Genomic DNA, 16,295 nt, shown 5'->3' on the forward strand with positions numbered 1-16,295 from the left:
TATATAAAAAAGCAGCGCACGACGAAATAATTACAGGCCAATCTCCCTACTCAGCACTTTGTCCAAGGTATTGGAAAAAAATTATTAAGGAAAGATTAATAAAATTTATCGAAGCTAAAATTAAATTTGGCAACCATCAATATGGATTCCAAAATAGTACACAAGGAGCGGTTGTTGATATGCTCGAATTTATGACCAATGATGGATAAGAACATATATGTAATAACAGTGTTTCTTGATCTTCAAAAGGAGTTTGATACTGTCAATATAGAGCTAGTGATGAATAAATTAAATAAAATGGGACTTCGTGGGGTGTGATTAAATCTTATTCTACAGCCAGAGAGCATTGTAGAACAATAAATACTGTATTTGCTGTATGTACAAAGCCTAAAATATGTGAACTTAAAAACAAGGTACTTCAAATTCGCTGATGACTCTGCATTAGTTTACTCGGGTGATAGTGCGGAACAGCTTGAAGAACTTGTTAATAAAGATTTACAGCAGTATTTTGAGTCGCTGTGCTATAACAGACTTTCCTTAAACGCGCAAAAAACAGTTTACATGATATTTAAACAACCAGAAAAAGCACCTTGTAATCTAAATATAAAAATAAATGAAGCCGCACTCAAAAGAGTGTGTGAATATAAATACCTAGGGCTAAATATCTCTGAAAATTTAACCTGGGATAAACATATTGAGACTGTAATTGGCAAAACTGTACCAATGCTACCACACCTGGAATACTTGTCAACATGCTGGGGAAACACCAGCATAACACAGCTAAACAAATTACAAAGGCTACAAAATAAAAGTAATATTTGGAACCTTATTCAAAAATATGTGAATTTAAGATACTAGGACAAACAAAATTAATTTACTTAATTCAAAACTGATTAAAACAAATGTGGAACAGAACAACAGCCCAAGAAACAGTAATAAGTTAAGAAATGTATACCTACGCAAGGACCAAAAAGAAACAAGACTCGCCAATATACAGAAGCATTCAAGTGTTTAATGAAATACCACAAACTCTATTAAAGGACACAAAAAATGTGTCATAACCTTAAAGACTTTATAAGAAAAAATAGAATATAAACTTATATTAACAAACTATTACATTTAATTTTACTAGAATATTATATAAATTTTTTCTGTTACTGTTTTTGTAAGGCCTCTGGGCCAGTTTTATTGTTAACTATTTAGAGGTCTGAAAAAAAATTAAAAAAATAACTTCTGTAGATGTTGAGCGAAGTTTTTATATTTTTAAGCATATGTTTACAGATATAAGACAATTTCCTTTTGGCAAAATTTAAAAACATTTAGTTATTAGTTGTTTTTATAACTTAAAGAATAGTTTGTTAATTTACGAATTGTATGTTGTGCAAGTTGCTATTATCTGAATCTATCAATGTTATTGTTAAATTATTAATGGAATTGTATTTTATTATAATTTTTTTCTACAATCGCAAATAATGTTTCGGCACTGTAAGATTTTTATATTTCAGATTTTATGTTTTGGAATTCGCTATGTAAGAATCAAAAATTAAAAACTCAAGTTCAAAGATCAGTTCAATCGACAAAGTGGTTTGCAATTATTTTTTGTGGTTGCATTTGTTATATTCTGAATTGTGACCAAATGGCAACTTCGTTAAAACACTTTTGAACTTAAAGAAACTTAAAGATATTAAGCATTCCATCACAAAATACACTTCGCCACAACCTTCCAAAGACAATGAGTCCGAAACAACCACATATCAAAAGTTTATAAGAACCAAAACCAAACCAAACCAAAAAACCAAAACCAGGTTTATCCCTTGTCTAAAAATTTCTCGACATCTTCAATTCAACAACAACCGACGCAGGAGGAATCCAGAAGTTTTGTAAATAGTAAGTATAGGAGAGTCACTGAGCAAAATATCACCTTTTTTAAAATACGCATTGCGGTTTTCCCAATTTAGGGTATAGCCAGGGTATCAAATTAATGGAAGAAAATTAGTGCAAACAATTTTTCAGCTGGACTTTATTTTAAACATACACAAATTATAAATAGTTTTTATTCTTACAATTATAGTAAACAAAATTTGACACAATGTAAAAAAATCACAAAAAGTTCCATTTTAACACACAATTTTGTAAATTTTGGAAGATGTATCATTTATTACTCTGGCAAAATACTTAAAAACATCGTGATCTTTATACAAAAGTATATCTAAACTTTCTATATATCTTTAAACGTTTTAAACATTCACTTTAACGTAAAGTTTTTTCTACAAATCGTCCCTTATTTTGTTTCCACTGACATCGTTATAATTGTAATACGCTTTGAACCACATCTAACATCTATCTTCTATCACAGAACGCAGTCGAACATTTGAAGGGAGCTCGTTATAACTTCATCTTTAAGGCAAGATTCCATAAATTCTTCGATGGTTATTACCCCGTCTTGATTAAGATCTAATTTCCGGAATACTCTGTCTATCTGTTCGCGTGCTTTACGATCGTCTTCCACCTTAAACAGAAATAATAGTAATATTTTTGCAACAAAACGCTTCCTTAAAAAAATTAATAAAAATGAAAAAATAATATAAAATTTTAATACATAAAAATTTATTAAAATGGACGTAAAAGAATGTTACAGAACAAATTCAAAATTTGATCTACAAAGTTTCTACCTTTTTCAAAAGTAAAATCTGCACACCAAGCATCTGTAGTACCAATAATACACTGTGGGGTAAGTAGAAGAGAACAGAAAGTGACATTTTCCGCACTCTTATACATTAGAGTAGAGGATAAAAAAACATTCAAATATTGTCTATTGTCAGATTTATGCTGATATGTAATCATTGTACAAAACTGTTTGTCTCCTACTCTAAAATACCCACTAATCGAGTAGAAAGTGTTATTTCAAAACATCAGCTTTGTTATTAACCGTCGCGGGCTACTCCGGATATTTTCTGAATTTTAGTCACCGGTTTGTTTGTCAATTCTTAGGGTCATGTCACACGTCACTCGGAAACGGATATTCCTTGTTACACAAAATTGTGGCATGATCTACTATGCTGCTATAGAAACTATATCAATAATATATTAATAATAATAATATTCAAAATTAATAAAGTTTAAAAAAAATGCAAATATAATTATGGAGCAATATTGAACAATTAAATATCTAGTTTTGAGTATATCGAGGATTTCTTATTGTTCTAATTAAATTATATTTGTGTATCATTTTATTATTGTTATTGTGGTCAGAAGGTGGAAAATTTGTTGTGCTGTTTACTGCAAATAAATAAATAAAATGAAATAGTTATTTGCATTTTTATTTGAAACCACTGCAGAACACCAATATTTCGCTTTATTAGGTATTATTATATTATTGTTAAAACCTTAAATAAATTATAGTGGTATTTTATATTTTATATTTATATTTATATTTATATTTCGATTGATGAATTTGTATATATTGAAATTTATAGACCCTTTTACCGCCAATAAATAAATGAAATGATCAAAATTAAATAAATATGCCTCCTTTTTATTTCAAATAAAATAACACCAATGTTTCGCTTTAGGTGACTGATATAATTATTTGTTTTGTTGTATGTTTGTTTGGAATGGAGTACCTTATAATTTTATATTTCCGTTAGTTAATTTGTAGACTTCTTTACCGCTAATAAATAATTGAAATAATCTTTTTTATTTAAAATTGAGCAACACCAACGTTTCGCATTAGGTGACTGTGATATATTGATTTGTTATTTCTTTGTTATTGAGGATTCCTTATAATTTTATATTCCGGTTAATGAATTTGTATATACTGAAATTTGTGGTAGTGTGTACTGCTAAGAGGTAAATAAAATAAGATATTTATTTGCATTTATTTGAATAGATTTGCAGCGCAAATCACAGAGGAAAGTTTGAAATGACTCCCCATAGCTTACATATAAAGAAAAGCATTCGATATCGGCCCAACTACTAAAATATTTAAAACAACTTCTATGCTTCAGAATGAAATGATCAATTTTCAATTATTTTTCTGCACTACTGAACTATGTTACTATATTATCGGGAGTCTGATTTTAAGTGATAATATTTTAGATTGATTTCGTCGTTGTTTAAGAAATTTTGGTAAATTCAAAAATACTTGTGTTCGTACAACTTGTAACTTAGTAAGTATATCCTCCCACTTATCTAATTTTGGGTACTAGTTAATTTTGATTAGTTAATTCTCTGTACAAGGTAAACGAAATTCGATCGTCATGGATAAACGGATCCTTAAATTGGGATAAAGTTTTCTAACTTTTAAATTTCAGGGATATTCGAGGAAAAAGAGCAAATTGGAGGTTATAATTCTATTTTATTATTGGAGAAGATGGAGCGAAACCAAAAGTACAGTTTGCCATGTTGGATTTTTAGCATAAAAGTGAAACCGCAATTAGCAAGCAGGTAATATAAAAAAAGTTTGGGCAATCCGAAAAAATAGATGATTATAAATGTACCAGTAAAAGTTTTATGGTCTGTTCATAGATAAAAGAAAGTGACCAATTGCTTTTGAATGGGATTATCCAATGGAGGTCATTAATATACAATGCAACAAGATTATTACCTAAAGTCTTGGAATTTAAATTCAGGTAAAACTGTGGTCCGTAATACAAAATAATTTTATACCTACCTGTGTTTAATATTCTTTGGTTTCTTAGTATAAGTTTATTAGTAATCATTCTTAAGGCTTCCACTTTAATAGTGTATATTTAATCCCATTGAACATGTTTGGCACCAACTGAAATCTGCCATAATAATATTTAGAACATTAACTTAAGTAGGAAATAAAAATAATTTGTAATTTTATTTTAGTTTCAACATAAATAAATAAATATTGTTTAGTATCTTTCCTAACAAAACCCCAAATAATTAAATTCTAAGCAAAGTACTGAGCTGTTCGGCCATATTTCATTCGTACAGCTTGCCCGATTCTTTCCTTAATTCGTATCAGTTAGTCACTTTCTTATATCTATGAACAGACTTTACACAACAATGTTGATGGAACAGATATACAGGGTGGCTCAAACTTGTGTGTGTGTGTGTGAATGTACTTCATGCTATTTATGTCTCTTAAATATAGCTATTAAGTTTCTTATTTTAAATGGATTTCACTATACTTAATCACAATAGCTTCTTAAAGATATAATGGGTATTCCAATAAGATGTTTCGATTGTATTTTTTGTTGCTCTTCTTATCTGAGACTTTGTTTCTGTTATTTGGTTTTTATTTTATTGTGGTATTAAGTACGATTTAGAACAACGTGTTTGGATTGTTAAAACGTAGTTTTAAAATGGATCTTTGGTGAGAGCCACATTTCGGCGAATTGGTGAATACTTTGGTGTACGCAATCGTCAATTATAAGTAACTATTCGTAAAATAGTGCAGAAATTCGAAACTAAGGGATCTGTGCAAGATATCCGAACAAAAATCCGGGAACGTCCTGCTCGTTTGGTCGAGAATATTCAGGCGGTTCATGAAAGTGTGGTTGAAAATCCATAAATGTCTGTTAAAAGGCACGCACAACATTTGGGTATTAGTCGAACTTCAATATGCAGAATTTTGAAAAAAAAAATAGTTTATTATTTACCTTGCCCTATTTATGGACGTACTAAAACTCCCGAATGTAAGAAAACTAAAAAATCTCGACTTAATATTGAAAATTACTTACGCTTCGAAGCCCATGTTTCATGGTTATTACAATATCCCTTATTTGGCTCTACGATCTAAAACATATGAATTTTAAATTTAAAGTGTCTTAAAAAAACTATGTGTCCTTCGTGAAATTTTGCCAATATAGTGATAACCCTGATATTTATACTAAGAGTCGCTTACAAAAGCTTTAAAATGTTTTATTTTCAGGTTTCGAAAATATAACAAAGTGTCCTAAAAAATAAACTCCTTTGATTGGCTCCGAACTGAAAACATTTATCAGTATCATCTAGCGGTGTTTGTCCGTAAATTACTTTCTACTTTGCCACCCTACTATTTAAGACGGCGCTTGGAGATAACCGAATATAGGAATCACCCCAACCTACTGAACTTAAAGAGAATTTTTCTATTCCCCGTTATCGATTGACTTTTGTAGTTTTATTTATTTATTTATCTATTGTAATATATAATAATGTTCCATCTCTTCTTAAAGATCTAACCCTTAACAGCTTTTGGCTCTGTTATCTATAGTGCCCTAGTAGGTTTCTCCATTTAGTTAATAACACATAAAATTCTAACCCTAATATGTACAACGTTAACCTCGCTTGTTGTTAAAATTCCCGTTATATTTTTATTTTGTAATTTCTATATATAGTAAGATATTATATATGGCTATGTATAATAAGTCGTAAGGCTTAGCCTTTTGTAAGTTTACAATAAGGACAAGAAAATAAAATAAATAAAAAAACAATAAGTTTTGCAATAACGAGGCTCATTTTCACTTAAAGGTTACATACAAATCCAAGAAATCCCCATGCATGCTGAACGTGTCAAAGTTTGGTGCGGCTTTTGGGCTGAGGGTGTCATTGGACCGTATTTTTTTGAAGATGAAGACGAACAAGTTGTTACAGTAAATGAGGTACGATAGCGAACTATGATTGATTGATGTTTTTTATGGGATGAAATAAATGACATGGATATAGAGAATATGTGGTTCCAACAAGATGGTGCAACTAGACTTAAAAAATAGTTATTCTGTTATGATTTATGCAAGTGTGTATGGTCTAAATCTGTAACAGTTAAAATTTCGTATGAATTTATTTGATTTATGGGTGTTGTTTTCAGCTCACAAATAAATATTCATTTTCTAACCTTTTGCACGTTTATTTTATTTATATATCTCTACTTATTAAATGTCCTTTGAGTGGTCTATTAGTATTTGTAAAATAAACTATTATTATTCCATTTAGAATAAGGAAGCTAGGTGCTGTGAGCCACTTATGTATGCATCATATTCACACAAACAAGTTGTGTATTTTTTTTGGTAAAATAGTGAGCTGCCCTGTATAACTCTATTTATAAGAGACACCAAATAAAATAATAGTTTTCATTATTTAGTTTGGCGCTACCAACAAAACGTTATTTGATTTAAACGTTTAGGTGTCTAAAACTTGGCTGTGTTCGCAACGACAATCACAGGATATTATGGAACCAGTCCAAGAAAAAACAAATAGGACGCAGCCTTACCCCGTAAAGAAATTTATAACCTGTAAATAACATAATATCTTTCTGCACGCCATGCTATTCCAAGGTGTCGTTGCATTTTATAGACTTATTATTAAGAGTTAATGTTTTAATAAAGGTGACTTAAAAGGGTTAATAAGATTTATTATAATCTGTTTTTTAATACGAGAAAATTATAAATCATTATTGAACTGTAAAACTAATTAAAACTTATACTTATATATTCTAATAACAATAGCTATGCTTAAGATGATATAATACGTATACCAAGTGTCCCAGACAACTAGAGCAAAACTTGAAAAATAATCATTAGCTGAATCAGGCAAGAGAAAATGGTCGAAATTATTTAAAAGTGGCCACCGAAAGGCGCACTTATCATCTTGAATTTTAAAACCGGTTTTCTGCAAAATTTTCTTATATTTTAAAGCTGAGACAATTTTTTTTTTTTTATTAGGTGTTTTATACTCTATCCCTAAAAGGAGAGTGGTGGGAGATGCTACAATATTTCCGGAATTAAATGTCGATAACTCCAAATCGCTTCGTGGATTTCAACAGACCTGGTGTTGTTAAAGAGAACTTTCCTTATGCTATCAAACGTGCTATGACTGAAATAATTGCGATTGAGTGCCCTGCCACCAGGTGATGTTTGCTGACACAATGGCAAAAAAAAAGTTTTTTCATTAAAAAGTCAAACACAAGTGAAACTGCATATCCTAGCCTAAAATGTGAATAACATAATTTAAAACTCAAGAGAAGTTGAATTGTTGTAAGCATCTTCAATCTACGAGTTGCTACTCAAATGAAAGTTCGTTGTTTGTCTTACTTTATATTAGTTTTTTTTACAATACCACAGACATGAATATTGTGTTGTGATATTCTTATCTATTTTTAAATATTATCACTTTTTCTTATAAAAAATTAGGGTCACTCATCAATATTGTTAAGGACTAACTAAGTTCTGAGCCTTTGAGAAGAAAGCCCTCGACATCTTGCATCTAAAACCAAAATTATCAAAACGCTACGTTGATGGTAGTTTTATTTGGCCTCATGGTCAAAAATCCCTACTAGATGTTCTTGGTCATTCTATACACCCCTTTACTGTTTCTGTTTGCAGAAAACCTAAGCATACAAACCGATACTTTAATGCATTGGCCAAAAATTATCGGTTATCAACTCTCCTGATTACAGAGCCGTAAAGCTATCTCAACTCTAGTCACTGAAACCAGAATTAAAACACCTTGCATTTCTCTAATAATTTCCACATTAGAGATATAAAGGTTCTAACACAAAACATACTTCATCACAACCGTCCAAAAGTAATGAGTGCGAAAGCAACATCACACTTGACACTGTTGTCCTTCCTTATATAATAAATAGAAATATAAAGTCAAAACCAGATTTCCAGACCAAAATATCAACTAGGCTCAAAGACCGTGAAGGAACCTTTAGACTTCCACAAATAAACTTATTGGCACTTATTCGATAAAACTAAAATTATTGAATGTAATTTCTTCTACCAACGAAAAATCCTAAAAGTTGTAGAAATCTAAAAGCAACCAAACAATCTTAACCGCGATTAAAATTTTTATCTTTCACCAATTTAGTTCCTTAGCTCCGCCCCCTTCGAACAATATATATGCAGGTACAGAGCCTGAAGAAGTCAACAGTGTGATTCGCGTGCAATTCAACAACAACCGACCTAGGAGGAATCCAGAAGTTTTGTAAATAATATTGCAGTAGCCTGTGGAAGTTTCTTTGTAAAAATAGGTAAAGATGTAGTCGTAAGTCCAAAAAATGCTCCTTGGATAGAGTGAAGCATACAATTTTGTTACTAGTCAACGCTTGCATCCAAAGTAGAATCTGATATAATCAGAAAGGCGAAACTTTTTGAAGACATTTTGCAGTTTAGCTTGAATTCTGAGTGAAAATGTAAAACAACAAAATAAAATATTCCAGCTTTAATACAATTTTGATTTATTTAAAAGCAAGTCGCCGTCCAACGAAGGAATATAGAATGAGGATTCCATTATTTTATGTAGAATAGAAAGGATAGAGAGGGGCCTTAGTGGCCTGTCAGATTTTCAGACCTTATCGTCCTAGACTTTTTCCTTTAGTGTAGAATAAGAGATATTGTTTATCAAACTCGCACCGTATTAAATACACGACGCAAGACAAATTCTTGCATAGAAAATAACGGGGCGGCACTTGGACGATTTATAAAGAGCTTTGATTTTCTTTTCAATCAATTTTGTGGTGTTTTATCGTTATCAATGTTCAGGGTCTTTAATGTTCGGATAGAGTTATTAATTTATAGGGGTTGCGTTAAATTAGAATATAGATATTGATTGATCATCTAATGGCTTCAAAAACTTCTTGTTGTTTCATTTAGTTTTTTGTAACAAAATATTTTTTTTGCCATTGTCAATAAACGCCATCTGGTGGCAGGGTACTCAGTCACAATCATCTATCGACACCATCCCTTTTCTTTTAGAGTTAGAGTAAAAAGCACCTAACAAAAAAGATTTAAATTTCTGTCACCTTTAAAACAGTGTTTTCTCGATGTATCCATAATAATAGAAAATTTTGCAGAAAATGAGGTTTAAAATTCAATATGACAGCATTGTCTTCCGGCCCATTTACTTTTTTTTCAAATTTTTAGGTACATCCGTTTCCCCAATACCGTTGTTGCCTTTATTGGGACGCCCGGTATAATAATTTCGTCTTCCCTACATCTCTTATGATACAAGGACTTGATTTAAATTATAAATTTCTTTAATATTCATGATCATTATTATAAAAATGTTATAACAAAAGTTATCACCCGACAAGTCTATAAAGTTATTCACGAAATAGAACTTGTTCTAATTTTGCCAACTGCTGAAATAATTCAAAGAGCGTGGTTATGTTGTTATTATTATAAACCAATAAATGTTGGCAACTAACCAGTTTTCTACCATATATTACCAAACATAATCATGGTTAGGGTCATAAAATAATTAAAAAACAAATTGTGTTAACAATCATCCTTTTGGTAGAAATAAGAAACTAGTGTATCGATTTTGCCGGCAATTATGAAATAACTTGCTTACTGCAATGAAGCAACTGACCAGTCGGTTTTGTAGTCCAGAACATCAGGTCCGGAAGGGATATTTTAAAATTAAAAAGATTATAAATATTATATCATGTTTATTTAAGTATGATATAATACGTAAAGTATGTAAAAATAATACAAAAATGTAACGTAAAAATGTTATTCTGTTTCGCTCTCACAGTCATCATTAAGATTAATTACTAGGCGAGGTGTGTTCAAAAAGTAAGTCGACTTTTGTAATTTGACGGGCTACGTATATTCGATCTTCGATATTTTCTTTTGTTGTGTTGGTACACATAACCTTGATATATGTTCACAGTTTCAGCCAGTTTGACGTTTACTATTTTTGTGAGGCAGAAGGGTTAGACGTGTTTTGTGTACTCGATGATTTTCACTTGGAACAAGGAATTTGTATAACATTTTGTGTAAAAAATGGAATACAGTGCTGCAAAACACTTCAAATGTTGACAACGGCATAAGGTGAATCTACTTTGAGCAAAAAAAAACTATATATCACAAGCTGTTCTAAGATAGTTGAGAAGACGAACTTCGCTCTGGACGCCACAACACGTCAATAACTGATGAAAGCGAAACAAATGGCATTGAAAAATCGTCGAATCACTATTAGAGAAGTGGCTGAAGACTTCAACATCTCTACTGGCTTATGCCATGCAATTTTTGGTGACTAATCATGGGGATAAGACATCGAAACCTAAGCCCAGTCATCCCAATGGAGCCCAGAACCGCCAAGACCGCCTAGTTCGATCAAATGTAAGGTTTTGCTTATGTTTTCTTTGATTATCGTGGCGTAGTACATCAAGAGTTCTTATCACAAGGTCCTACGGCCAATAAGGAGTATTATCTTGAAGTTATGCGCCGTTTGCTAGAAGCAATACGAAGAAAACGTCCGGAATTGTGGGAAAACAATTCATGGATAATGCACTTGTTCACTCATCGTGGTTTGTGTCTAACTTTTTGGCCAAAAGCAAAACCATGATCATGCCTCAGCCACCATATTCACCGGGTATGGCCCCCTGCGACATTTTCCTGTTCCCAAAACTCAAGAAGTCCATAAAGGATAAAAGAGATAAAGAAAAAATCGCTGGAAGTACTCAAGGCTATACCAGAAAGTGCTTCGAGGATTGTAAAAAACGTTGGCACAAGTGTATTATATGTATAGGGGAATTACTTTGAAGGGGACAACATTAATTTTGGATAAATAAATAAATACTTTTTGATAAAACCTAAGAGTCACCTTACTTTTTGAACGCACCTCGTATGCTCTATGTTATTTTATATAGAAATGTGAGAATCTTCAATTTATAAAATGTGGTGTAGTGAATTTTTCAAGAGAACAGGGACATGATTAATTACATATTAAATTAAATTTTTGTTTTTGATTTTGCTTGATTCCACATATATTCCATGTGGTTGAATATACACAATGGTTTGGGATAGATGTAAAACAGCATTCAGCAAAATTTTGGAGAATATACCGCCAAGCAGACGCTAGTTGATGTTTAGTAACCTTAAAAATTCCTAAAAAAAGTCTTAGTAGACATGTTTGCTGAACTGTACTGCACAAATTCATATTTTTTTTTTTACTTTTAAAACATTACGCTTTATATCGAACGATAATTGTCAATTTCATACCGTTTCTTATTTTGTGGTGCGAAATTTGTTGTCCGCAGTGCATTGTGAAAAATGGAGTAAATTCGTCAAAAACGTAACTGAAATAGAAACAACGATGTGGGAACATAGTAGAGTTTCGCTATCGTTTGTTCATGATGAACTCTGGACCCTAACAATTATAGTTCATTTTTTATAAAACTTCTGGAATCCAGAAATTTTATAAAAGTATTACAGTTTCTTTGAAAAATTAACTATAGTTCATCTGACTACTCATCACATGCTGACTAAAATTTACAAATGAAGTTGTATTATAAATTCTAGATTTTATATATATTACAATATATATGATTTTATTTACTTGATCGTAGAATAATTAATGACTCAATTATCTACTAATAAACTTGGTGTAGTATCTCATCTTTATATTGAATGCAAGGTTGTCAGAAATTATTCGAGTCTTGTAAGTCTTAAAACCCAAAATTGCAAGGTATCGTTGTTTTGGAAACTTTTATGTAATTTTCTGATGGCGTTACTCATGTCCGTGCCTCAGTTAAAAATTCCGTACAAGTGAACCAACGACTAATTTGTTGACACAAAATGTTTGATGCAGATATTAAAAAAAAATTGTATAATAATTATAGCCTTCTATATAAAAACGTAAGGAATGTTACACTACATAAGAACACATTATTGTATAACACGCCACAAGAGGGTATATCTAGATTAACTGCGCAATTGAAATAGCTCCAAACAAACTTGGGCTGTTCTAAAAAAATTTAATATTAACTCACAAATAGACACTCAAGACACACTTCAAGTATTTTGAATAATCCTGAAAAAATCAATACGTTTTTTGCGCAGTTTCAATAATGATTTACGTTTTTGTTTTGAATTATCAAAAATTTCTGATGTTCATAAATATATCCATGAAATTAAAACAAATGACACTGGACTCGACGAAATATCTCCACTTATGCTTAAGTATTCATTAATAAGTATGTCACTATTGTTATAAATTATTTTAGGATAGAAGATAGCTGGAAAATGTCGCTTGGGAAACCATTACCTAAAAGTAACACCCCGTCCAATTTTAATGACTCAAGAAAGAAAATCTGCAATTTCGTTAATAAAAGTTTTGTGCGTCTCACACTACTGTCATGTGATCTATGGTTTTGTTATCCATGGTGAGTCTAGGACGCCGTATTCAGAGGTTGCAGAATGCTTGTGTACGTTTTATTACGTATATCATTATATGAAAATATATCCACTTAATCGTCTCAAAATGGAACAAAGAGCTCAGCATGAAAATTTTACATAATCTCGATTCACCGACTTTGCTAAGAGATCGGCTTATTCCTAGAAGTACCATCCATCTGGTAAAAGTAAGATATTGAAACAGACTAACGATATCACATCATCAGAGTGCCCTTTCTACAATTCCATGTCAAAGGAATTCGCTAACTTAAATTTAAATGCATTTTAAAAAAATCTACAAGGATCTTCTGCTAGAAATACAATTTTCCTAAAACGTGTTACTCCCTGAGTATGGTTTGTTGTTTCTGTTTTCTTTTCTCTTTCGATTTTACAGGTTTAAGTAATAAATTAATACAAATTTGTATGTATATTTTAATAAATATTGCGCAATTTATTAACTGCATTAAGAGTTCTATATAGTGGTCCAGCAGAGTTGCTATTGAAAGCTAGACTCCGTGACTATTGAGCTCTCTGGTAAGTTTCGCTTGTAACTTTCGAAAAATAAAGTATATACGCTCGTATAAAAATTTTATATCTCGGTAACGGTAGGACTTATGGGATCGCAATTAGTACATAAATGATCAGCGTCCAAAAAAATTTTTTTGTCTATCCGTTCTCCGTTCTCGTCTTTTGGTTTTTGCTGAATAACATTTGAACCCTTGGAGATACAACATTGAAATTTGCCTCTTTTTTAACCTTCCATGAGATACATAATCTTTTTTTTAGTGATTTTCGACTGTTTTTTGACCATTGCTATGAAACACGATGTGTCTAAAATTCGAAGCAATCGACTTCATATTTGGCACATATATGCAGTTTTGCTCTGTGACATAACATAGTGGGGGGCTGGGAGGTCGAGAAGTATTTTAAGAAAATTAAAAATCGCGTGTGCAAGGGTCAACAAAAAATACCATTTTACAAAAACCGTTTACAAGACCGAAAAAAATCTTGAAACTGAAGACGCAAAGGATACAGCTCCATAAACTTTTATTCTTGCCAATTTTTCAAAAATATCAGGGTGAGCTGCAAATTCAAAAAAACTGAAAAATGGGTCCCCCTATTATTGAAAATTGACAATAATTTCAAATCTGTGTTTTAGATGTCAGTTTCTTTTACATGACGATATATATGGGCTACATAGACAGCTGAAACTTTTGTACTACGCATTTTTTCGATTATATACAAGGTGTTTTAGTTATGGACAAAAATTTTAAGGACCCTGTAAGTTGTTCTTTTAGAGAGTAATAATTTACTAATTTACCGTAAATTAAAAATCGTAAAAAATAGCTAATTCGTTCGAACAGTGTTATAAACCCTCTTTCTTGGATTAATGGTAGGTTTTTCTTCCATTTTTCAAACAGATTCCAATCAAAATCGACTCCTCCGACACATATCGAACTTAAAATCGCATCAAAACTGCAGATATCAGCTCAAACTATCATTTTTTGATCCAAACAGTTACCTTTTGTACTCAATGTGTTTCAAATACTAGTCAAAATTGGTATCTTCCAGCTTTATAGTAATGAAAACCTCTATAAATCATTGGATATCGGTGTAAAACCCCCTTTCTCAGTCAAATAGTTGCCAATTTCGATGAGATCGATAAAACCCCTCTTCTTGGGACAAATAAATGGTTTTCGCTCTTTATTTGTAGCAGATTTATTTGTCCCAAAAAATGGTTTTAAGTACATATCTGCTTTTCTAAGGTAGATTGAGGTGCAATGAGAGGCGAAAAGCAGATTCTGACAGGGATATTATCGAAATTGACTTATTGAGAATTGAGAGAATTGAGAATGAAGTTCGATGAGATGTGAAGGACACTTTATACATGGTGTACTCACAATCAAATTACATCGATTTTGGCGAAACTTCCATAGTGGTCCGCAGGAGCACTATAGATAAACAATGCGTCCCTCTAGGACAAGAATCCGCGAAGCACCTTCGTTTTAAAATAAAAAGCTGATTCGCGCTATTTGCGACGAACTTGCCCCGCCCAGCGACGATTTTTTGAAAGCAATCTTGTTCTAAAATGTTGTTAATAGATACGTTGTTCCTTTTTTTTTAAATAAAGGCTGTTTGTTATTATTATTATTATTATTAAAAACTAAAATACGAAATTTTTAAAATTGGAATTTATCAATACAAATTTTAAATTGTATACCCTGATCAATGGCCCTGTCTTTGAAAATTAAGAAACATAGCATAGTTAAATTTACCTGGTGTGCTCGCCTGCCCATGAGTTCGTGTATTGCTATGACGATTTCGGAAAGTTCGCCTCTGCTGATGCATCCGTCGCCATTAATGTCATACAGTTTAAAGGTCCACCGTAGTCTCTCGTAAACGCTACCCCGAAGTAACGTCGACAGCGTGATAAGCAAATCCTAAAAAGTTTTCCAAATCGAATCAAGCGTAATTTTTTCTTACAGTTTTTAAAGCGATTTTTAATACTCGTCGGGGGAAGTGTGGGTTTTAAAAGTCTCGTTAAGAGTAGGCAAGGTGTGATTTGAAACTGATCCTTAAATATCCGATATTTGCAATAATTTGTTTGGAAGTTGGAGCTGCTGAGGTGGTGACGACGATGACCCAAATTACAGAGTTACAGAGTTAGCGTACGTCAAGAATGCCAAGAATACATTTAATAAAATAGTGATAAAACGAAATAAGGAATGCTATAAAAAACGCTTATTTTTAATACTTTTTGAGTAATCCTGTTATAATATTTGTTGTCATTTATAATACAGAAGCACAACACAAACAAACAGATTTGCATAGAAAAACTTGTTTTTCGAAGACAAATTGAAAACACCTCTTGGTCAAAGGAGATATTTAAATTAAATGGAAGCAAAAGAAGGTTTCTCTATTAGAAGTATCGGTCGAAGACTTTAAACCAATAATTTTAGGTCCATGAGCAAATATCGAGAGTCAAGTATAGTTAGAAGAAGATCTTTTCGTTCAAGAAAAATGGCGACAACACAAGATCGTAATTTGGTAAGACATGCTACAACAAGAAGAATTTTAATGCCACAGGAAAGCGAATATCCACAGAAACAAAACATAAAAGATAAAATTTTTGCTACATAACATTTAACTTGGAATACGGAT

The 16,295-nt window shown here is 31.6% G+C and overlaps 1 protein-coding gene across 2 annotated transcripts in view; it reads right to left on the reverse strand.

The window, feature by feature from the left end:
- Positions 1–2,002: 2,002 nt before the first annotated feature.
- Positions 2,003–16,295, reverse strand: part of LOC132701214 (Kv channel-interacting protein 1-like) — a 33,001-nt gene continuing 18,708 nt past the window's right edge. For both annotated transcript variants that reach the window (XM_060668982.1, XM_060668981.1), the window contains exons 4-5: positions 15,410–15,574; positions 2,003–2,509 (exon numbers count right to left, since the gene is read on the reverse strand). In XM_060668982.1, coding sequence (XP_060524965.1) covers positions 2,351–2,509; positions 15,410–15,574 — 324 coding nt within the window. In that variant the 3' untranslated portion in view covers positions 2,003–2,350. The remainder of the gene's footprint in view (positions 2,510–15,409; positions 15,575–16,295) is intronic.

This window comes from Cylas formicarius, unplaced genomic scaffold (assembly GCF_029955315.1).
Source record: "Cylas formicarius isolate icCylForm1 unplaced genomic scaffold, icCylForm1.1 PGA_scaffold_4__25_contigs__length_36172078, whole genome shotgun sequence".
NCBI classification, from domain to species: Eukaryota; Metazoa; Arthropoda; class Insecta; order Coleoptera; family Brentidae; genus Cylas; species Cylas formicarius.